The following is a 25,626-nucleotide window of genomic DNA, read 5'->3' as shown; positions in this document are numbered from 1 at the left end:
AAAATAATAATAATAATAAACACAACAGACACCAAAACACAAGAAAACGCTGGGTCACATGACCCAGACCCTGAACATGCTAAAAAGTTCCTACAGAATCAACCCTAAACTCTTGCATTAGCCTATAATATGCTGCTAATCCAGCATGCTTTACTGAGATCATGTGCGAAACACTTTATAGACATAGAGTTATACCGGAGCCAAGTTTTAGGCTGAGTGTAGATTCCATTAAACCACTGAGTGAAATCATACTGCGCTGTCTCTTTATTTATGCCTATAAATGTTTGTCTTCATGAATGCCAGCGGTAGAGCGAATGTAATGTGTGTTGATGGAGTTCATGTCACGGTGGTGGAACGGACTCGGGCGCAGACTGAGAAAGCACGGTTCAACAATACTTTATCAGTCACACTGGTGCGCTATGTACACGTGAAGGGGGGGAAACACCAGGGTCCCGGGGATCGGTAGGCTGGGGAAACACTTCTTCGCACTTGCTCCGCTCCTTGTCCAAACAATCTCCACACAAGCAGCCCACTCACACTCACGGGGTCCAGGAGTCACAAAAGGGCTGATCCAGGTAAACCAGACGAGGGTACGTCGGAGGCAAGCGTGGGAACAAATGAATCGCAATGAAGCCAGGCAATACTAACGAGAGTTACTCAATATTCCAGCGACGAGTAGCTTAAGAAGAGCTGCAAATCACCAGAGATCAGCTGCAGGTGCGTGGGCCAAGGGCGGGAGCCCAATCAGAGCTCCGCCCAGGCAGACAGGTAGGAGAGAGAGAGAGCAAGGCCACACTGTGGCCACACTGGGCTGGCCGGGGAAGCACAGTTCAGTCCTGTTTTTGTTTTATCTACATGAAAAGGCTCCAGTGCAGTGAAAGGGTAAGTAAGGTAAGGTATCCTTTATTGATCCCTGCAGGGGAGCTCGTTCTCCATTTATTCCATCAGCCCATCCTAAATGTTAAGAATAGTGGAGTCATCATGGAGCACCTCAGGGCCTTTGGTCAATAACAAAGTGACATTAGGATGAACCTGAAGAGCGTCGCTGTGAGGCTATAGTGAATTTTTTATCACTGCTTCCATCAAGGAGGTTTTTCTCAGTTTGTGTTCGTGTCATTCTGTCTGCAAACACACAAAAAGGTCAACTTATAACTTATAACTTAGAAACTATGACTCTTACATGTGAAGAGTGCATTTTCAACATATATTAAGCACCATATAAAGATTTAAAATATTATAGCACCAACTCCGTAACCAAGAAGGCCCAACAGCATTTCTACTTCCTGCTGAAGCTGACAACAGCCCATCTTCACCACCTTCTACAGAGGGACATCATCATCGTCTTGTTTGGTAACTGCAACCTATCGGATCGCAGTACCCTACAATGGATAGTGAGAGCAGCTGAGAAAGTCATTGGAGCCTCCCTTCCCTCCATCACAGACACTTATCACACCCTCTGCATCCTGCTGCATCCCTGCTCACTGCCAGACTGCGAAACAGTTTCTTCCCCCCGTCAGACTCCTGAACACTCGGTGACCCGAATGACACACACACGCTTTCATGCACCAAGTGAATTTTTGCACAATACTCAGTCTTTTGCACATTTCTATTGCACTGTTGTGTCTGTATCATTCTGTCTGGTGTTGCACTGTCTTTGTTTTGGTTTTTTGCAGTTTTTGACATTGCACTTTATGTCGTCCTGTGTTGATAGTCTGATATAAGTCATCTGTAGCACCGTGGTCTGTTGTCTCGTTTCACTGTGCACTGTAGCACTGCACATGGTTGTAATGTCAATAAAGCCGCTTGCCTTATAGAAGCTTGATCCTTGTTTTATATCAAACAGCTGTTTTAAATGTTTATTGCAATGAATGTGGCAGGTGTAGTCTGTTCTGAGCGTGTTGAGAGAAAAGCTAACAGCTCATGTTTGTGCAGTTTGTTTGTTACAAGCTATGTGAATCAAACAAAGTAGCTTTCAGTTTCTTTAATGACACAAAATGTAATGCAAATAGATAAATAACGTTAGTCTTATAGCATAGAGCAGCGGTCCCCAAGCCCCGGGCCTCGGACCGGTATCCTGTCTTCCTTCTCTCACCCCAACCAATCACAGCAGATGGCCCCGCCCCTCCCTGAGCCTGGTTCTGTTGGAGGTTTCTTCCTGTTAAAAGGGAGTTTTTCCTTCCCACTGTCGCCAAAGTGCTTGCTCACAGGGGGTCATATGATTGTTGGGTTTTTCTCTGTATCTATGAAGCGCCTTGAGGCGACTTTTGTTGTGATTTGGTGCTATATAAATAAAATTGAATTGAATTGAATTGAGTCGTTTGGTACCGGGTCGCGAGAGTTGAGGCTCAGGTGTGAAATGTATAGTTTTCAGGGTTTTTATCGGTTTTCAGCGTTATTTTGTTATCGTTTTTATCGTTTACTCGGTTTTTCTGGGTCTTTTCACGTGTGTTATGAATAAATTTTGAAAAATTTGTTTCGGTACCGGTACTGGTTTTATTTTGTTGTATTTATCCGCGACACCTTAAAGGCCGGTCCATGAAAATATTGTCGGGCATAAACCGGTCCGTGGCGCAAAAAAGGTTGGAGACCGCTGGTTTAGAGGCCTTTTGTATATAAGACAATAACTACAAAAGTAATGTATATTGATAGTTTCAGGAAAGTAATAGAATTTTATTTTATTTTTTTAAATTTATCCATCCATTCGCTTCCGCTTATCCTTTTCAGGGTCGCGGGGGGCGCTGGAGCCTATCCCAGCTGTCACAGGGCGAGAGGCGGGGTACACCCTGGACAGGTCGCCAGTCTGTCGCAGGGCCAACACACAGGGACAGACAACCATTCACATTCATTCGCACATTCACACCTAATGGCAATTTGGATTTTTCCAATTAACCTATCCCCAATATAAATTTATATTTTATTTTATTTTTTGTCAACATATTATTTGCATGAAATTGTGGGATCTTTTTTGACTCTAGTGTCATTGAACAAATGCAGTAAGACCTACGAGGCAGACGGGTCTATCATTTCAGTGTCTTTGTATTCCAGTGAAGCAAGAAATAGAAACTCAGGTGGCAGAAAATCTCATAACGAACCACATTCTGCTTTTCAACTCCAACACAACAGCTGTTTTTCTGAAGCTGCCTCTTTCTCCTCTCCGACATGTGGCATTAACATCTGTGTCAGTAAAATATGTTCCTACAATTTCCTCAGGTTGATTGACAGTGCTCTGATGAATGAGTGTTCAGAGAGCAATCGGTGCGAACTCAAACACGCTGCATAAACAGCATTTACAGCACAGCCTGGGAGTGTAGACCTGACAACGGATGGGAAAAAAAGGCACTTTGTCCATACAGGGAGGTTGGAAATTAATAAGTTCTCCTTTCCTTTTCAGCCCCTTGCATTTACTCACTTGGATGGGATAAAAAAAATATCCAGGCTGATGATATGAAAATGTAAAAGTTAATTTTATCTGGTTTTAGAGAAAAGCAAGAATTTTGCAGATTTGCTTTTAGATGTATTTGCCATCTGGATGAATAATATCCCAAATGATAAACAGTAAAAAGAGAACATTGCATTATAATGGGTATGCCTCACCTGCTGAGAAGAGTCTGTTTTAGTAATGAATGAAAGCTTAGGTAGGATATTGACATTGGACATGAAGGACATTGTCATGGCAATAAGGAAAGGTGGTTATTTTCAGCTCTCATGAGACAGGAAGACGAAGGAGTTACAGTAAAGTAAACACAAGTGTACTGTACGTGTGCGGCTGTGTTTGTGGGGAGGCGTCCGTTCTCCATCCGAGTCAACAACAGCAGCCTGTGGGGTTAAAAACATGACCTTTAACCTGATCTGTGTGTCTATCCCTGTCTTCCCATTTCCCTGCTGTCTCAAACCTCAAACGAGGTGGGACTAGTTCTATCGAGTAATGTCTAAAATAAACACTTAACAGAGATAAGACTGCTTTCTGTTTATATCCCACTAAACTTTGCATCCATCTACACTAGCAGGAACATTCACAAACTTATCTACCATCACAAATTAAAAATCCCATGTCACTGTTCAAAGCTGCAAACCTTTGACTGGTAGTGTGTGTATCTATATAGATATATATCTATATATATATCTATTGATTTGTCATGGTAAAAAGAAAAGCTAGTCTGCTACCAAATTAGCTGATTTCAGTGTTTATGTTATTCTGGGGGGGAAAAGCACGCTGCATCAATCTTGTGTCTCTGGTGGTCAGACCAGACACCGTTATGCTATAATGGTAGTGTTATTGGAGGAGGGGATGATGAGGAAGATTAAGATGACCATCTGTTGCCTGACAGTCAGCTCAGATCAGCATGTGGATGCACTGACTGCTACGAAGCTTATGCTGAAAATACTAGAAATGAGAGCTAAATGTGTAAAGAAAAGGATGAATGGATGGATAGATAGATAGATAGATACCAGCAAATACTGTGAGGCAGCCAACAGGGAGGCTGGCTTTGCATAAAAACGATCTAATCCTCACTCACTGACTGAATAGAAGAAATGAATTATTGAATAACTGAATGAATCAGCGTATTGCTGAGTTAACCTTGAGGTCTCTTACTTTTTTCAAAGGTCTTTAGAAAAGCAATCGTTGCTTTACTTTGATTACAGCAAAAATATGTTAATTTTAAGACTAACAGCTACAACGTTAACATAATACTTAAAGTCAATATATTGTACAATATTCATGTTTAATGCATCAGTTTTGTGGGTGTTTTATTTTGCTCCATTTCACTAATCATAAGTTAAGCAAAGTGGACTTTAACGAGTATCTGCATGTGTCTGACCTCATTTGTCATTCACATTTTATATAACTACTCCCAAAGTCTTTAATTCATGTTTAGCTTTTGACCTGATATGAGTGATTACTTACTTCCTGCCCCATTCAGCGCCTCATGCCTATCTGTCGTCTCTTAATCCAGCCCCTTTACCTCTTTTTATATCCATCTTTGTCTTTTTAAGACCCAAACTCTTCTTCCGATTCTCAGCTTAATCTGCAGTTTTGATTTCCATCTCAGTCTCTGCACAATTAATCCCGCTTTTCATGCCCCTTCATTCCTCCCGCTCTTTAGGTCAACCTGCTTCTTCTACAAATCCAGTTAGGAAAAAGTTTGGACTCTGTGTCAAAATGAGAATAAAAAACCCAAAATGCAACCTCATACAGCCACATTTTATTCACAGAAGAACATAATAAACATATCAAATAGAAAATGAGAAAATGTACCACTTAGGGAAAGATTTTAGCTTATTTGAGTTTCATGACAGCAACACTTTAGTCTGGTAACCATGGAGACCAGCTTCTGGACTTTTGTGATGTTGCTCCGTTGTTGTCTGATAGACGATTCTAACTGCTCAACATTCCTGGGTCTTCTTTGATGTAACATCTGGAGTGCACGCAAGTCACCTAAGCACCCAGACTACTATGAAGCTGTGCTGTCGTACTAGATGCAGATTGCAGTTTAACATTGTCTTACTAAAATGTGCGAGAGCTTCGCTTGAAAAGAAATAGTCTGGATGGTAGTACATGTTGCTCTATACCACAGGTGTCCAACTCCAGGCCTCAAGGGCCGGTGTCCTGCAGGTTTTAGACGTGTGCTTGATCCATCACAGCTGATTTAAACGGCTAAAAGACCTCCTCAACATGTCTTGAAGTTCTCCAGACGCCTGGGAATGAACTAATCATGTGATTCAGGTGTGTAGACCCAGGGTGAGATCTAAACCCTGCAGGACATCGGCCCTCGAGGCCTGGAGTTGGACACCCCTGCTCTATACCTTTCAGCAATGATGATACTCCAACCTTTTTGGCGCCACGGACCGGTTTATGCCCGACAATATTTTCACGGACCGGCCTTTAAGGTGTCGCGGATAAATACAACAAAATAAAACTAGTACCGGTACCGAAAAAAAGAAGATTTATTCATAACACACGTGAAAAGACCCAGGAAAACCGAGTAAACGATAAAAACGATAACAAAATAACGCTGAAAATCGATAAAAACCCTGAAAACTATACATTTCACACCTGAGCCTCAACTCTCGCGGCCCGGTACCAAACGACTCACGGACCGGTACCGGTCCGAGGCCCGGGGGTTGGGGACCGCTGCACTAAAGCACCTGCATACTATCAGAGATGCAGGTTTTGAACTGAGAGCTGATAACAAAGGACACAGTTTCCCTCCTCTTTAGTCTGGAGGACAAATTTCACATTTTTATTCTGACCACAGCAGTTTTCATTTTTAAATTCTGGCCTAAAGTTTTCTGGCTCTTGTTCACAGATATCTTCATCTTAGCAGAGCTTTAACCTACATTTATGGATGATACAGTGAACTGTGTTCACAGACGGAGATTGGAAGTGATCCCAAACCCAGGCGCTGATTTCCACGTGATGACAGAACCGTGACTCTTTTAAATTTATGTCGACAAATATTATTCTGCAATTTGTAAATATAGTTGTGAACCCCCGTCCATCTTTACTTCTGATAAAATCATACACTTGTTATACCTAATCTTGTTATTGATTAACCCAATTATCTGCAACCTTTCCCTCCAGCTCTTTCTTTATAGCACTACTAACTTTTCCAGCTTTTTGTTGCCCGTCTCAACTTTCTGAGATATGTTAATTCCATCGAAGGCAAAGTGTTTGTGGGATACTGACCACTCTAAATGTCCTGTAGAGCCACTGACTCTACAAACTGGCCCAGATTTGACTAATCAGTTTACTGTACTGTTTGAACATGATGCTTGTGTCAAACTAAGTAGGTCGTTCCAATCAAATAAGGATCTATTTTTGGTGCATATAAAAGTTGCTGTTGCAGAAAAAAGGCAAACCTGAAAGATACAAAACTCCTTTATAACGGTAACATAATCTCACTGGATAGATAGAAGCTTCCCAGTGACCTGAATAGTTTTTATCTCCCAGTTAATACTTCTATAATACTCATTTCTAGAGATAAATAACCGGTGTGGCTTTTTCAGATTTGCTCCTGTAGCGAGCTGTACCGCTCTAAAACTTGAGCTTATGAAAGGTCAGGGTTATATCGTTTTATCAGCTGGTTACTTACTGACATGAGCTCAGAGGCAGTTGTGCTTTTATGCATTTCAACCTGTGACAGACAATACCGAGGATGTAACTGTCCTCAAAAGAAAAGGTCCAAAAACGTCTTGTTTGTTACACTCTGGTCATATTCAAGGAGCTGCAGCTGAGACGGTTGGATGATATTTGAACATGCTGGCGTTTAAATTCAGCATTTAAAGTTTCCTCCATGCTGCTGCATGTTGCTGTTTATGGAGTTTATCTGTTATAAAAAACCTCTGTTGTTAAATGCTTTAACAATTCAGCCCAAACCATCAACATGTTTTTTTAGACCTCATTCCTACAAGACTGCTCAAACAAGTGGCCGAGGCCTTTAAGGTAGCACTTATTAAATCATTACTATCATTTGACTTAAAGAACTTTAAGAGACAGTTTGGATTGCTACCTTAAATGCTACTAAATTACCAGCACACAATGATGCTTTTAAATAAAGCACCAAATCCGCACTTAAGCTTAAATTTCAAAACTTACATTTTAACTATTGATTTTATCTACTGTTCTGATTGTTTGTTTGTTTGTTAATTAGTTAGTTTGTTTGCTTGTTTTAATCAATTTTAAATCATGCTTTTTATTTGTTTTTGTTTCTAATGTCTCTGTAAAGCACTTTGAATCACCTTGTTGTTGAATTGGGCTATACAAATAAACTTGCCTTTAGACCTTTCGCCATTTCTCTGATTGAGGAATTTTTTAATATGTTGTGCAGTTGTCATATTGGTATTGGGATATATATTGGGATATATTTATTTATTTATTTATTATATGCTGCCTTAAATAGGAGCAACGACCTGCTGTTTGTTCGTGTGTTTTTCATGAACGTAACTGTCCATTGTTGTATATTTATCAGGGCTGGCATGTTAACGTGTCATCACGATTAACGCAATTAACGCAACGCAAAGGGGTTTTTTTTGTTTTTTTTTTAAAATGAGAGACAAGTGTACATTAGTTTACAATGACAATACAATCATATTTGTTAGTTTTTCTTACATGAACAGATACAATAATACACACACACAAACAAACAAACAAAACAAAACCTAAGAAGAAACCCAAAACAAACACAAACAACAAACCCCAAAACACACACATAAAAAAAAAGGTGGGGGGGTGATATTAATCAGCTGGTAGAGCCAATTAAAGTTTTTAACGCAATCAGCCCGTCTGGAGCGCAGGATGGACAAACTTTGGACAAACTAACCGAAATGAGTTGACAGAGAAATTTCTGGGATTTTGAGTCATTCTGTGCTGAAGATGGTTGATTGTGTTAAAAATTTTAATTGCGTTAATCGTGATATCGCCGCATCAACGCGTTAATGTTGACAGCCCTAATATCTATATATTATATATTTGACACAATTCGTTTTTTGTTTGTTTTTTAGTTATAGCATTGATGTATTATTATTTTTGCCAATATACATAATTTGAATTATTAAGTACTATCGGTAATCATCTCCCTTTATTTAGTTATTTAGTTATTTGTTTAGATAACAGCAAACCTTTTCAACAACATAATTAGATTCAGTATTAGTTACTGGTAGAGTCTTTGTGCGCTAACACACAGCACATCACAGCAACTACAGGAAATGGTGAATACGTCTCATTTCAGTAGCTGATGAAGTGTTTCTACCTTCTCATTAAATCCTTTGATTATTATTTGTGGTAATGAGCAAAGCTGCTGCAAAAATACAGTTTGCAGTTTAATTTTGCCCAAAACAAAGAAGAAACATTTCAGGGTTTTTTCTTCAAAGTATTAAATGTTTTAATGTGGTACGACTCCCTGCATTTGGTACTTTACTCATACTGTAACTAATACGCTTTTATAGCCTCGGAGGGTCAACAGCAAGTCTGAATAATCTCCTGATGTTGGGGTTTATCTCTCAGGAATGCCTTTGACCCTCATCTGTTATTTATTCCAGTTATATTTTAGCTTCATTGTCCTATTTGTGGGATGCTTTTATGAGTATTTTAAGCTCTGGCAGTCGACCAAATTTCCCTCCAGAGAGCAGAGCTGAAGTTGAAGTTAGGGGCTCCAGACAGAATGGCATCAAAACATAAAGAAATAAATAAAAAAGAGAGAATGTGGCTGCATTTAAAAGGCCAACAGAGAGCAGTGGACTAACTGGAGAAAAACAGGACCAAGCTCAGCTGCGAGATAAAATCAGTCAACATTTTCCAAACTCTCACCAAAGGGAGAGCAGCTTTCTCTGACCTCTTATTGGGTCGTGCTGTTAGCTGTAGTTTCTCCACATTAGTGAGAGAAAGCAGTGCTTAGTAGCACTCAACCTGCCTGTGCAGAGTGGAATCGATTTAATGGGAGAGGAAGATGCAGACAGACCTACATCACCTCATACCAAGTCAGAATAAAACAACAAACTTAAGGCAAGTTGGTATATAGACATATTTTTATATGCATACAGGCAGTGGGCTCTTAGCCCTCTACTTTGGTCCAGACTGAAATATTTCAGCTCCTGGATGGATTTCTTTGAAAACACCATCACAAATCCCTCTGTTTGTTCAGGCAGTGGACGTCCCAGCGAGAACAGAATGCACAATGCTCCAAACCTCTGCAGCTCTCGGTTAGCATGTAAAATGCTGTACACAACAGTACAGTTAGAAAAAGACTGAACAAGTGTGGCTTGTTTGCAAAGCTTACCTGTAAAACCCTCTTCTGTCTAAAAAGAACTTGGCAGCAACGAATCACAAGACTTCTGGAACAATGTCCTTGGGGTGGACAATGCTGAAGTTGAGCACCACGTCTGGAGAAAACCAAACAGGATATCAGCACAAACACTTCATAATACCATAAACTCCTCTTTGTACCGAAGTATTCTCAGTCCAGGCCTCACCTCTGCACTGAATCATACTTGTTATTAACCTCTGTCTCTCTTCCACAGCATGTCTTTATCCTGTCTTCCTTCTCTCACCCCAACCAATCACAGCAGATGGCCCCGCCCCTCCCTGAGCCTGGTTCTGCCGGAGGTTTCTTCCTGTTAAAAGGGAGTTTTTCCTTCCCACTGTCGCCAAAGTGCTGCTCATAGGAGGTCATATGATTGTTGGGTTTTTCTCTGTATGTATTATTGTTGGGTCGACCTTACAATATAAAGCATGTTGAGGCGACTGTTGTTGTGAGTTGGGGCTGTATAAATAAATGGTAAATGGCCTGCATTTGTATAGCGCTTTACTACATTCAGTCATTCACACACTGGTGATGGCAAGCTAGCAAGCTGACAGAGGTGAGGCTGCCGGACACTGGCACCACCGGGCCCTCTGACCACCACCAGTAGGCAAACATGGGGTTAGTACAGGGGTGGGCACTTTCAGTCCACGAGGGCCGGCGTCCCTGCAGGTTTTAGATGTGTCCTCGAACCAACACAGCTGATTTAAATGGCTAAAATAGCTCCTCAACGTGTACTGAAGTTCTCCAGAGGCCAACTAATCATGTGATTCAGGTGTGTTGACCCAAGGTGAGATCTAAAACCTGCAGGGACACTGGCCCTCGTGGACTGAGATTGCCCACCCCTGGGTTAGTATCTTGCCCAAGGATATTTGGCATGCTGCTGCCTGGGATTGAACCACCAACCTTCTGGTTAGTGGCTGACCTGCTCTGCCACCTGCCACCCCATAAATAAAACTGAATTGAACTGAACTCAACTGAAATGCTGTAGCAGGACCTCAAGAGATCTGTGCATAAACAAAGGGCCTCAAAGCTCAAGAAAATGAAGCAACATTATAAAGACAGGTGGTCCAAAACTCCTCACCAACATTATGAGAGAGAGATAAGCTGTACAGGCTATTGTTGCTAAAGGTGGCTCTACAATTTAAATTATGTTAGGATGGGAAGTCTGTTTCTTTTTCCCACCTGTAGGACTAGACTCAGTCTGGTTAACAGTTACGTTAGCACTGCTTTTGCTTTAAACCTGTAATGTGTAACACGGTTAATCACTAAATGCCACATGTTAGCTGTATGTTGTCTTTGCTGACTAGGATTCACTAGGTTTCTTCTTCAGTAAAGTTCACAATGGCTGTCTGGTCAGTTGGTGAAGAGGGGATATATTTTTTAAATGTCTAAATTATTGGGAATAAATAATTCCACTATGATGGTCATTATCTAGTAGAAACAACTGCAAGTAACGCTGTTCTTACAGACTCTCAAAGAAGGTGTGGAATTATTTCTTTAGAGGTAATAATGTGTTCCTCTTTTCCAGAGAAGACAGTTTAAATAAGTTTAACAGTTAATCATACTTTTTATGAATTCAGTTCCTTTGGTTACTGTTTGAACAGTGAATACAAATAGTTATTTGATTCATTTATTCGTGTGTGTGTGTACATACAGTGTCTCAAATTAATGTGTCATCTAATTACAGAGTTTTAAAATACCTTACAGCAAAGACAGAGAATAAATTTAAAAACTCTGTGGATGGTGGAAAAGATGGCTATGTTTCAGATGAGCTCTGTGATGGTTGACTGAGACTTTCAGTAACTCCCATGATGACAATACTGTTGAAGAGTGAACCCCCCCCCCCACCCAAAACCCCCCAAAAGCCTAATAATCAAGTGCAAAGCAGTTAGCACAGCACTGAAAATCTGAACAAAGCTCGTGTAACTGAGCTCGTGTGACGGGAGACAGAGAAGCACGACTGGAGAAATAAAAATCAGAAACCACGCACGAGTGTTCAAGTCTTTCCTTGAGCGCCACAGAGTAACACACTTTGTGTTAAATAACAACTGCTAATATAGAGCCCCCTCTTGTGGTAATTATCTAGAAATGCAGGAGCTCATCAGCACCTATAGCTTTCAAAAATTCTTTAAATTTCTGGTTTTTCCATCATTAGATTAGATTAGATGGTCAACTCTGTGAATTCACACACAACTGGTAGCATACGGACAGATTTAACCTGAAGGTCGTCCACTTACTGAAAATATGGATATAAAATGATAAGTTCACTGCACTTTGTCTTGAGTTTTAATGATATAACAATACAAGTTCACAGTCTTACTCCAACAGGAATGCCTGTTTATTTACCGTTTCTATATCTCGAGGACGTCAGCTGGAAGAGAAAGTTTTACGAGGGTTTGTAAGATAAATGTCTTGCATACATCTCTTACTCCCCCACAAATCTTTTTAATTTATCGTTTTTTCATGCTTGTACGGTTTATTTATTTATTTATTAATGAGACCGGGGGCTTTTTTCTTGTAAATAAATTACAGGAAATCATGCAGCAGTGTTTCCAGCAGTATTGGCCTTTTAATAACAACAATAAAAACAGTCCAGAAACCACTGTGGTTCTTAGCCAGAGCAAGCACATACAGTAGTAGGCCAGAAAAAGGAACAATACAATCTGTAAATACACATAATTGAATATAACAACTAAATCCAGGTCGGAAAAACCGGTTGAATGAAAATAACTGAGGTCTACTCGTTTCTCTGTTCGAAAGCCGCTCTGTAACCACAACTTTCCTCATCTGTGTTAATGCATCCGTATGAAGCAGGGACACTAATGCTGGAGAATCCACCCTGGTCCTTAGATCAGCAGCTAGCAGGACAGCTCAACTGCAGCTTTACTGAAAACGATATAGTTTGAAGACACGATTTATTTTTGCAAAAACGTCTGGAAAAGTCCAGTTTGAAACTAACTTACCCTAAGGTCATAGAAAAAAACAGGGGTCAAACTAAAAAGATAACATGATTCAAAACCTGGAATTTCATTAAGGTATCAGCTGGGATAAAGTCTCAAAAACCTGAAACTTTACTCGAAAAAAACAACTAAAAACTAAACTCTCCCTGTTTCAAGCCATTAACCCATGTGGTGCAAAGAAGAAAACATGGATGGTACATTCAGTTGAAATTCTAGACTTCGTTGGCCTCTAACCGTGCAAATATCTCGTCTAGTCCAAGAGAACGAAACCAGCTCCAACCTTCAAGTTTTAAGTGAACGTCTGGTCCACTGTCACTCATACGTTAGCTTTATTAACATGTTGTAGAACATGCACGTGACTGCGAGTGTGACGCTGCTGGGGGGTCCAGCGTAAAACAAATGGTTAAAACTGTCATTCAGTTTAAAATGGCCATCTAGCATTAAGGCCACTCCATGTAGGATTAAAGGTCCTTCCTATTGGTCCAGGCTGATGTAACACTTGTTTCTTCAGTCAACATTAAGTGTTCAGTCGCTTCTTTAAAGGGAGGGGTCTCGGAAACAAAATCCTCTGAAGGTGGTAGCTGTAGAAAGCTGAAACAACCCTAAGTGTACAGGTCAGTAGGGCGCCACATCAGTAGTTCTTGAAAATTAGCGAATCTAAAAAACAAATCTGAGCTACAAGACTGTAATTGAACTCCAAAAGTGACCGAAAGTCCCAAAAGGCAGCCGCTCAGCTTTCAGTCGGGCAGATGGGCAGTTAGGGCTCCCTGGAAAACAGATGGCCAGGTTGTGTTAGCTTATGTAACTGGCCGTCAGTGAAAAAGGCCATCTGACACACTCGGACAGACCATCGCGTGTAACCAGGCGAGCGAGTCAGTGAGCGAAGGCGGCCGATAATCGGTCGTTCAGTCGTTGAGACGACGGTCGCACAGCTCCTTGTAGATTCTCTTGCGAATGCGAGGCATGTCGTCCTGACTGAAGAGCAGCGGCTGCTTCACGGAGAGGCGACGGCAGTACTGGCAAACAGAAAGACAAACAGTGGTGAGGTTTTTCCTCTGTGTTATCCAACAAATCAAATTTGTGTAGAAAACCAAGGCAGGAGAAACACTCTACATCTATTTTATTTCCTTTTCTGCCAGGGAGTCGTGAAAGAGATGCATAATCTCACCTCAAGGACGAATACCCCACAGTCGCTGTCGTTTTTCTGCTGAGGAATACCCTGAGGAATAAATCACAGTCAACATTACAGCTGCAGCTTTTGGGCTGAACGGTTTGCATATATTTCAGCTTTATTTACATGCATGCCACTTTATAATTTGACTTAGGACATACAAAGTGAAAGATTTATGTGCAAAAATAAGCAAACTTCAACTTTCCTGAACTACTCTGGGCAAAATAGATAATCTTCCCTGTTTTAAAAGAGCAAAGGTAAGTGGGTGTGTGTTTACACAGGTCTGGGATCAGAGTTACCTTGATTATAGTAATCTTCCAGCCTTTCTGGAAAGCTGTCTGTTTCTTCTCTCTTGCTTCAGACTGAAGGTACTTCATAATGTTCTGATGGGAGGTCACACAGACAGAACCGCTACAGTGATTACGGTGCAGAGATGTAGCATTACAGCACAAGCATGTATTTTAGTACATCTAAAATTCTGCGAGACAGCAAGGTCGGAAACTACATTTGTGTAAATGTTCAGGGAACAGAAGATGCTGTGGATTACACAGGTCTGCAACCAAAAAGCTGCATAGGATTTTTTGACAGTTCCTTATAGACGTTTACTCACTGAAGCCGGGAAAAATATTTGAAAAATTTCATGCAAAACTCGTGTTTGTAGTGTAGTTAAGTGTATACTTTCCCTTTTTAAACTAAAATCTGATGTCCTACAATTGAGTCAAAAAAAAAAAAACATGCGGTATTTTCCGCAATATAAGGAGCACTTAAAATCCTTTAATTTTCTCAAAAATCGACAGTGCGCGTTATAATCCAGTGCGCCTTATTTATGAATTCTGGTTGTGCTTGCTGACATTGAACCGATTTTATGTGCTACACGGCGCTCAAAATAAAATGTCAAAACATGTTTTACTATGACTTTGGTAGCTACGAAGCTGCATGCTTGATGGATTGTTGGAGCATTATGGCCACCGTAGTCAGGAGCCTCACGGAGTAATCTGGGTCCTAAACTCCGTCTGCTTCAGGTCCCAATGATCAAACTAACACTGCGGCATCACTGAGAGTTAAAAACTGTCTAAATTATTTCATCTTTAATAAAATGATCAGCGTTGCTGCTTTACCAGGTGTAACAATTAAGTTTAACATCCAGGCATCCATGAAAACAGAATTTATTACATTTAGTTAGAAGTTAGCAGGAAGTTAGCTCGCTAGTTTCCACCTAAACATGATATAGCATGTTCTGACTGAGAGATTTCTGAAAAATTCAAACGTACAGCTCTGCTGTCACTTCCAACATAAATGAAGACAGAAAACTAAACAGCAGTGACGTTTGTAGGGTTACTGAAGTTGGGCTAGCTGCTATATAATGATGCGCTACGTGATCGCTAGCGACACAGCTATGTTAGCATAGCATAAACAGTGAAGCTGGAGGATGAACGCTAACTTTTTTCCACTCCTTAAAAGTTAACATGAGGGTTCCTGATGGTTAGGGACAAATGCAATCGCATGGCAGGATGCTGTAAACGGACCAAACTTCAGTCAGGAGAACAACTGAGATAATCCATCCACAATACGAGGTTAGTCATTCATATACTGCAACAACATGGGAATAGAGCAGCTGCAGAGGATTCAGCATCAATGAATCGATGGTACGGAAGAGGAGGAAGCAAGAAGAATGAGCTGAGTAAAATTTGATTCATCTGACTGTTTTGTTTCGCTTAATGTGCCTTATAATCCGGTGTGCCTTAGGGCCCGAAAAATACGGTATCCAATGATGATTTCTTACATTAATTCAATATTTCTAAGAGCCAGATTCAAGAGAAATACACATAGAAAATGTGAGGAATAGAGGGGGGTCAGTAGGAGGGGGAGGGGACAGTGTGTTTGGCAAAAGGAGCTCAGATGATCGTGTCCTCCTCCTGATTTGGAGTAAGAATTAAACATAAGCCTTATGATGAAATCCCTGGATTACTTTAAAAATGAAGAAATGAACTGAAAAATGATCTATTGAACCCAATAATGTATTTGTCTAAGGAGCAGAAAAACTGGATTCCTGCCTCGTTCTCTGAAACTGAGAAACTACGACACAAAACAACATCAACATGCGCGGAGTTGCTCACATCTGTGGTGTGTCTGAACACGATGCCTTGGCTGTCATAGTAGCTGATGGTTTTGGTCGCCATGGTGACCGTGACGAGGGACCAGTGGATTTCTAAATGGATGGGAATTAGCAACAGCCACTTGGAGAACAAGTCGACCTGAAACGACCACACACAGAGTCAGAAAGGAGCGCACTACAGGTCAACAATTGTCAATTAACAATCAGCAATATAACAAACAAAACTCAAATACTATGATGTAGTTACAGGTTTGAGAGTAAAATGTATCTGAATCACTGTCATTGTTTACATTTACAATAATACACGAGGTGAAAGCAATCGTTCAAACCACACATTCGTGTTTTTGTCACGCTGCGTTCTCTGAGGTTCTGGAGCATACTGGTTTGCACCTGACGTGCAAAAGATCCCAGTTGGATTCTGGGAGATGTGTGCCCAGCCTCGTTGTGTTGTTTATGATGGAGAGATGACTCTGCAGCTTTTATATTTGTACATGACATTTACTCACTGATGCCAGTTAGATATTAAAAAGTAGTTAGGACAAGGACATAAAAGAAAACTCCTCAGCAGAGATGGGCAGTAATGCATTACTGTAATCTGATTACTTTTTTCAAGTAAGGAGTAAAGTAAGGGATTACTATTTCAAAAAGTAATTAGATTACTGTTACTTTCCTATAAGCACGCTGCATTACTAAACCATGATTCTGTTTGTGAGAGTGTCTCATCACAGTGATGTAAGCACCCCCGGATCCCCCACTGACATGACCGCTGTGGACAAACCTCCACCCGCCCCACTCCTGCTAAACAGGTGACTATAGATTTAAGAGCGACAGGACTCTGTGATTTTATTCATTTTTACTGTGTTTTGCACCTATTTGAAAGAGTGTAAACACAAAACATTATTTTATCTTATGTGCTGGAATGTGCAGAAAATAGGTTTAAATGTTAATGAAATTTCTTCCAGTCAGAGAATGTTGCATATGATTTAATTTTTGCTCGATGCATAACGTTAAAAGATTAAAACTAATAAAAAAAAAAAAAAAAAGAGACTTTTTCCATTTGATTCAGTTTTATGATGGATTATGCAGAATAAATAGAATTGGGCTGAAAGGTCTATTTCTTTATTACATATTCAGGTTGTGTATCATGTTTTTAAAAAGTAACTAAGTAATAAAGTAACTAATTACTTTTAAAAAATAAGTAATCAGTAGACTAACTGAATTACTTTCTTGGAGAAGTAATCTGTAATTAGTAACTAATTACTAATTTTAAGTAACTTGACCAACACTGCTCCTCAGTTTCATTTAAAAGTGTAGTGTTCCACCTTTTCTGGAAACCGGGCTGTGGTTTGTATTTAGATGATGGTTCTCAGCAGGAGCACACAGACGCCACAGAAACATTTCCAGTAACTGAACCTAGTTTTCTGCAGCTTCCAGTAAAAACTGACTCCAAAGAAGCCAAATGTCCTTACTTTCTTAGTCCATCTCTTCACGCCGTCGTAACCTTTGGCCACAAGCTGCTTGTGGAAAAAGCTGTTGAAAAAATGAACCTAAGAAAAAGAAACAGTAACTTTTTTTTTTTAATATCTAGATTCTCAAAAATAACCAGTGAATATTTTTTAATCAAGCATAACCCTACAAACACACCAGTCTTACCTTGTGCTCCGTAGCCTCCATAATGAGTTCTCCATACATGTTGATAATCTGACGAAAAGGTAACGTGATATCAGTACTGAAGGTGTAATACAGTTACAGCATCACTAACATTTAAAAGAATAAATAAAATATAAATACTGTAGTCCTCTCTTTACCTGATCATTGAGCCAATTCTGTTCCTCCAGTGTGCCGAGGTCCTCCAGCCTTAGTGTGTGTTTATTATACATGACCATGAAGCCTGCAACAGGAGCAGAAGACAGCCCCGACTTGTACCGAGACATCTCTCTTTTGATGTCCAACCCACTAAAACAGACACGCAGAGAAAAGAATGTTAATCAAACTTCTGTATATGAGGTTCATCTGTTTATTTTACCTTTAATGACTTTAATTTAAAGAATAACGCTGAAAAAGACAACAGAAACTTCTAGAAGACGGATGCTAACGTAAGCAGCTCTGCTTCCACACCCATTTGTCTAAATCCTGTTGGAGCAATAAAGCATTATTCAAACAGGGATGGTTTGCCATCAGCATGTTGAGTCTTGAGCCAGTTCTCATTTCTTTATATGAAAATGGACGCAGAGATTCATTGAAACATATGCCAATAAGTCAATATTTGGTAAAAGAAAGCAGAAGTAAGCAGTCAATGTCAAAACCTTTAGAAATCCTAGAAAACTTTTGTTCTAGACGTCTTTAAGAATAACAAGAAAGACTCCACGGAAGCAAAATATGAAGAAAGGAGGGTAACACCTCAACAACTGTCTCAAAAGTGCAGATTATCTACGTTAATAACAGTCAGACAGGTAAATCAAACTGAGTTTGTGCCGACCTGTTGCTGAGGTCACACTTGCTCTCCTTCTTCAGGTGTTCCCGGACATCAGATTCACTGAGAGGAATGAAACTGCCGTATTTTATATAGAAGCTCTCCAGAAACTCTAAAACAGAGGAAGTTGTCATGAAAGTGATTATGTGACCCAGTGTGTTTGCTTTTTAATCCGAGAAATCCGCTAAATGCAGGGAATGCTACTTTTTTTTTGACAGTCTTGCTTCCTGGTAGGGCTGCTCGATTATGGCAAAAATGATAATCACGATTATTTTCACTGAAATTGAGATCTCGATTATTTGACGATATTTATTTAACAATAACAATGTGTTGAATAATGACTTTAAAGATTGTCAAAAAATAATATAAAATAGTGTGCAAATACTGATAACAGTGCAAATGTTTGCAATATAAAAAATAAATGAAAAATGTAAACATCTATGTTTAGTGAACTTTGCAGTGTTGCTCTGTGGTGCAGCTACGACACTGTAGCAAAGTTTACACACTGTGTCTACTTGATCCACGTCTGACTCTGAACCCATAATGTTTCCACACCAATGAAGTTTTTTTACCTCTTTTCAACCAACAGAGTCACTCTCCTCTCCAAATAACTTCTGCTTAGCTTTCCGAGCTTCCCTCGGGTCCTCTTAATCAGCGGTCCCCAACCCCTGGTCCGAGGCTCAGGTGTGAAATGTATAGTTTTCAGGGTTTTTATCGGTTTTCAGCGTTATTTTGTTATCGTTTACTCGGTTTTCCTGGGTCTTTTCACGTGTGTTATGAATAAATCTTCTTTTTTTCGGTACCGGTACTAGTTTTATTTTGTCGTATTTATCCGCGACACCTTAAAGGCCGGTCCGTGAAAATATTGTCGGGCATAAACCGGTCCGTGGCGCAAAAAAGGTTGGAGACCGCTGCTCTTAATTGTTGCGACACGTGTTCAAAATGCAGAGAGGTGCGCTCGATTTGCCACACGGAGCAGCGCGAGAGTAAAGCACGAGGGAGGGGCTAATAATCGGCTCAGTCATCTTTAATGATCGTTGAAAGCCCAGATCGTAATCGAGATTAAAATTTAATTAATTGAGCAGCCCTACTTCCTGGTCAGTTTACCTGCAAGCCACAGTAATGTCAACAAAATGTTGTCCTGGAGGAATTTATGTTGTTTCAAAAATTTAAAAGAGAAAAAAAAAAGAAACATTTTGTTAAACATTAACTTTGCTCATCCTTTTTGTTGAACAGAAACCTCCTGACCAAAAATTGATTATTATACAAGCAATCAAATCAACACGTGCATTTAGTTCTCCTTCTGGGAGCTAAGAAAATATGTCATGAATGATTAATTATGTATAAACACGAGCTTAGATCAAATGTGTGCACATTAACACTTACTGGACAAGGCCAGGAATGTTTTATGGATCTTTTATGACATAACAAAATGCTGATCCTCTCAGCAGTCGCTTCTTTGTGCGTAAAACATAATTTACCAAACGGAGAGGGTGATGAATATATTCATGCTCAGGCATGGGTTCGCACCGTGAACCCTAAACCACATCTTACCATGGATGGTATCAGTAAGCTGCTCCAGACTCTCTTGACGCTGCATCGTTCCATCTGTGTTTTCTGACCGATTCTCGTGCATCGTTTCATCCATCTGGTCTTTCTCCCAGGTGCCAGGCTGACAATACAGTCTGTGGTCACTTAATGCCCAGCCATGTTGGATGCTGCTCACTGTAACAGGGCAGTAGTCTGGTGGAGGAACCGCAGCCGGACGAGAACTTTCCACCTCCATAGTTGTAGATCCACGGTTGTGGTCTGTTGGTGCTATAACGTTTCCATTGGACAGCGCCACCAATAAAGCAACTCTGTCTGTTCCGTCGGGGACTTGATCCACCTGCATCTCAGAGTCAAGATCCTGAGTTGTTCCTGATCTTGAAGCGAGGCCTGACTGCCATGAGATGGACAGCTGTATGTTTCCAGGTTCGGTCACTATCATGTTGTTTTCCTCTCCTTCTTCATCGGTGTCGGACAGGTCTACCGTGTCGCCGTTTCTAAGTGGACAATTAACTGAGCTGGGGTCACTCTGGTCCCCGTGGTGCATGTGTGCATCTTGAATTTCCCTCTGCACCACTGACGGAGCCAAGGCCTCGGTTTTAGAACAGACAGCAGCACCACCTGTTTCTCCCTTTTTAATTTCAGTGTTAACTTCCATCGAGGCGCTTGTGGCTTTCATCATTCCCCTTCCTTGACCTCTAACCACTAGTGACCCCCCGCCCACAGTACCTATCAATCGGACATCTGCGCTCTTGTAATCCCCACCTCTTTTTTCTACTACATCAGACGCTGCGGAGCCGTCTATCAACACATCCTCCTTTTTATGCGCATCTGCTTTCTCTGGAATGACACAGTTCCTCAGGGATTCTTCCTGCAAGGGGACGGTGACAGCCTTGGCAACAGGCGTATGTGACTGTGTATTAGCCAGTGCAACAGGCATTTGCACCTTATCTTCATCATTTACTTCCCCCTTGGTCGAATCAAAGCTCTTGATATGCGTCAACTGGTCCACTTTCCCTTTAGGAGTGACCCCAGGGTCCCTGCCGGCCACCCTTCCTCTTCCTCTCCCCTTCCCTGTCCCCGAGGTTCTGACATTGTGCCCCGTGCTGTTGGGGCCACAACAGTCACAGGACTTTGGAGTCCTCTTCCTGCCCGATGTGCGGCCATTGACTGGGCCGGGAACAGGTGTTGGTGTCTGTGCAGAAGACCACACTGATTCCTGGCTTGACTTAGTACTTAGTGCTTTGGCTGGAGTTACAACAGGCTGCTCTGTATCAGCAGGAGTGCCGGTCTGAGTCAGATCAGAGTTGGACGTAAGGCCTGCGGTGAGGAGTTTAGCAGGGGACTGGGTTTGGTCCTGATCTGTAGTACCTCCAGACGGAGGGACTAAAGGAGGTGCTGTAGTTAAATGAGGTGATGCTGACGGTGTTGTGTTCATTGGGGAAGCAGAGCCGCTGTGAACCATGACGTCCTCCTTTGGCTTCTTAACCCCATCCCAATACCCGCTCTCTGCTCTCGCTTCCCTTTTGGTTTGTTGGACCGGCAGTATAACAGCCTTTCTAGATGTTATGTTCTCGCTTCCCTTTAGGTGTTCTTCTAGCCAGTACATTTGCCATTGTTCTTAAGCTTTTCCAACCATAGATGGTGACGACAGCAGACATGAATGTGCAGGTTGGACACTTTTCTGTGCGTTATAAATCCGCCATGGTCTCCTAATTGGTAGAGAAGAAGAAAAAAGGAGAGAGAAAAAGTCGGTTTTTGCTCTGCGAGGCTCAACTTCAGCAAACACGTTTATATCAGCAGCACAAACGCAGATAAAAGCAGGCCTACGATATAACAGCAGGTGGGATTTCAACTGAGGCAAGGAAACCAAAACAATTAAAAAGATGCACACATCGCAGTGCACAGAAAATAAATCAGACATACAAGATGTGCATCAAATAAAATTTGCCCTGGCTTGTCTCACTAGTAGGAGTGTTCCTCTGTTTTAAGTCGGGGAGCAGCTGGAAGCTGCTTCTATCTCCCCCCATCTTTAGTGTCACCTTCTGTCACACCAACCCTACTGCACGTCCTCCTTCACTACAGGAATCTGCACTGCGGTCTTTCTCTTTTCCTCCAGCACAGCAGCTCCATCTTTAACATCCTTTGCCGAGCGCATCCTCAATCCCTGCTTTACACACGTCCAAACCATCTCATCTTCCTGACGCTGAAAACTGCCAAATTAAGCTCAACAGAACTCACTAAATGATGACTCTCCACCATCTTGTAAACCTTTCTTTTCACTCTTGCGACCATCCTTCTGCCAAAAATCCCCCCTGACACTCATCACCACCCACCCTGCCCTGTCTGCAGTCTCTTTTTCACCCATCTTTTGCAGTGTGCATGGATTTCAGTGGCTGCTCGTGGGTATTTTAAGTCGTCCACCTTCACTCACACACCTGTATCCCTCCATTTCACAAACGTGGAGTGAATTGTTAATGATTAATTTCCAGGGACATGTAAACATCAACATGGTTGTCTTAAGATGACACAGGGCCATTTCTCTACCTGATACTTTAAATTAAAAAAAAACAAAAACAAACTTTGAACCTACAAAAAAAAAGAAAAAAAATAGATAAGACCAGGCCACAAGCCAGTGTACTCTAGTTCTGGTCTCGGGCCTGAATAAATGGGGAGGGTTGCATCGAGAAGGGCATCCTGGGTAAAATGTTTCTAAAATCTAACATGCGGAACATCGAGGAGGAGATTTCTATACAGGATCGGTCAGGGCCTGGGTTAACAGCGACCGCTTCCCACTGCTTGTAGAAACTGGGCTACTGTTGGCCGAAGACAAAGCAAGAGGGAAGGAGGAAGGCATGTTCAGAAAGGCAGGTGTGTGGGAGTGAAAGCAGGGCCTTTAAATGTAGGTACTATGACTAGTGATGGTTTTGACATGTGCAGAGAAGAAATGCTGGACATATTGGACAAAGGATGGAGCTGCCAGGAAGGAGGAAAAGGTTCATGGATGCAATGAATGAGAGGGTTGGTGTGACGGAGGAGGATGCTAGAGACAGGGTGAGATGCGGGCAGATGATCCCTTGCTATGACGCCTAAATTGAGGAGCCAAAAAGAAAACAAAAACCGAAAACAGGCACTTTGATTATTTATCTGCTTGATTAAAAAGAATCTAAGTACGTCGCTGTTTGATTAACAGGTGGTTTGATGTTCCGACAGGATTCACTTGTTGTTACAGCGCGACGTCACTTTTTCCCACAAATACTAAGCACATGACTAACACTGCATGCTACTGTCCTCTTAAAGTTAATGCTGCCTTTTAAAGAGTACTATGTGGCTCGGGGAAACTCTGAGCGTGATATGAATTAGCAACTACATTGCTGTCGTTACAAATGCCTGGTAACATTCACTTACGTTATTAAGTTAAATGAAAACTGCTCCGTTAGCTGCCCCAGTCTGACATTTGGGCTCCAACAAACGGAGCAGGTCCGCGCATCATTCAGCAATATAACGCACCACCAAATTATTTAATGGGTGGCATAATATGACGTTGCACAAAGTTCTGCACAAGTTTGTCATTGCGCTCAAGCGAGCTAAGTTAGCTAGCTGCAGCACAGGCGAAAACACAAAGCAACGACTACACACATTTCCTCCATTTTCAAGAGGAAGTTGGGGACGCAAAAAGACAAAGAACGAGCTGCGAGTCATTACTCGAAGTCTGCCGGATTTGATGAGCCAAACCACAGCAAGAAGCTACAAGAAACATATTTCTACTATACCTTGTCAGTCAAACAACAAACTGAGTTTTGTCTGGCCACGATTTGCACAAACAACAATCAAAGCTGTCGTCGCTCGTTGATTGCGTCACGGCTTCGGGGTGCGCTTCGGCTGTGTCCGGAAGCTGTCGCGAAGCATCCTTGAGATTTCAGGTTCTCTCTTTTTATTTCATTTCTACCACGATGTAAAAGACAAAAGCTTTATTTTATTTATTTAATTTGATTCCATTTGTTTTGTTTTTATGTTTTATTTGTTTATTTTTATTGTTCATGTTCAAAAACTTTACGTCCATAGTTTTTTTTTAACTGGGGACGTAAAGTCTGTCAATAAAGATTGTGAAAAAAAGGGTAATGTTGTAATAGTCACTAGTTACTTCTTCAAAAAACGTAACTGAGTTAGTAACTAAGTTGCAAGATTCTAAAAGCAATTAATTACTTGAAAAGTAATTAATTAGTTAAAAGTTTAACCATGGGGTCCAGGGTATAATTGGCCTGTCACCTTTCAAAACTCTTTACTTTGCCTTGTTTGGTATCATTCTTTTCAGCACAACCTCATGTGTCTGAATTTACAGTTATATTTTCATTTTGACTTACTGTATTAACACAATTGATCTAAAATCAGACAAAAAACACAAAATCCGAGTAGAAAAAGTTATATTTTTTACTGTAACAACCACAAACATGTTTATTGAATCATATTTCATAACTTAATATGCTATTAAAAGTTGTCAGTTTTAAAATCCTATGCACAAGTTTTGCAAAAAACAAAGTTACTTGCAGCCGTTTACCTTTTACCCTTTAGTATAACCGTTTCAAACTATTTACATAGCAATCGGGTGTTCTGCATTAGATAAGATGCCACACAGATTATTTGTTTGTTTTTATTTTTGGTCATAAGCAGAGAGTGCTTGCTGCGAAAAAACGCCGCGTATATATTGTTTATCATGACTCTGGTTTTAAGTGGCCTATCAACACAATTTATAAAACTGGTATATGTCACCTTGTTGCTTCGTCATCTTGAAGTAGTCATGTGATTGGCTTACCACGACTACTTTATTCTTCCCCTGTCAAACAGCAGCACTCATGCGATTGTTTTGCCCTCTTAGCTCCAGGTGTTTTGCCAAAAGGTGATCGTCGGGCAGAAAGTACCGTCGGGAGGAGCGCGCGCAGCTGCTCAAAGCTGTAGCGCCCAGATTACTTACAGCTACTTCCGTGCAACTGATATAAGATGCGGTAACCTGAACACAGCTTCAACCGTCTGTTTGTTGAAAAATAGTAACGCGACCGCATTTTCTTGTTAGTAACGGTAACGGCCTTGTAAAGATAGGAATAGTAATTAGTTAGATTACTCGTTACTGAAAAAAGTAACGCCGTTAGAAACGCCGGAGAAAGTGCTGCAGCCAGATCAAACCAAAATCAAGCTCACTGGCATCAACTATAGAAGAGATTATATGATTATAACACAAAGAAGAAGCATTGAGGGGTCATGTGCAATGGCGAGAACCTCCTTTCCTCAGCCAGAGGACTGAAGATGAGTCATTGATGGGTTTTCCATCATGACAATGGCCCAAAACATCGAGCACGGCAACAAAAGAGTTGTCAGGCAGCGGCCAATAAACACTACTTCAGAGAGCTTCTGTAAAGAGGAGTGGGTCAAAATCCCTCCTGAGATGTTTGCAAACCTGGTGACCAACAAGAAACATCTTGCTGATGTCCTTTCCAATAAGGGTTCCCCCCATGTTTTGCTTGGGGATGAAATACTTATTTCACTCAATAACATGTAAATCA

General features: G+C 41.1%; 1 protein-coding gene across 1 annotated transcript; it reads right to left on the bottom strand.

The window, feature by feature from the left end:
* Positions 1-12,326: 12,326 nt before the first annotated feature.
* Positions 12,327-23,951, bottom strand: LOC102799307 (uncharacterized). The gene is made up of 10 exons (XM_087830789.1): positions 23,842-23,951; positions 20,075-21,780; positions 18,527-18,632; positions 17,856-18,003; positions 17,701-17,748; positions 17,517-17,594; positions 16,049-16,186; positions 14,231-14,314; positions 13,929-13,979; positions 12,327-13,776 (listed from the first exon to the last, which is right to left on the bottom strand). Exons 2-10 carry the CDS (start codon positions 21,675-21,677, stop codon positions 13,666-13,668), a joined length of 2,367 nt encoding a protein of 788 aa, XP_087686915.1. The 5' UTR covers positions 21,678-21,780; positions 23,842-23,951; the 3' UTR covers positions 12,327-13,665.
* Positions 23,952-25,626: the final 1,675 nt, after the last annotated feature.

This window comes from Neolamprologus brichardi, chromosome 17, assembly GCF_056152115.1.
Source record: "Neolamprologus brichardi isolate AB-2024 chromosome 17, ASM5615211v1, whole genome shotgun sequence".
Taxonomy (NCBI): Eukaryota; Metazoa; Chordata; class Actinopteri; order Cichliformes; family Cichlidae; genus Neolamprologus; species Neolamprologus brichardi.
The sequence above is the reverse complement of the archived record's forward strand: the minus strand, read 5'-3'. Positions and strand labels throughout refer to the sequence as shown.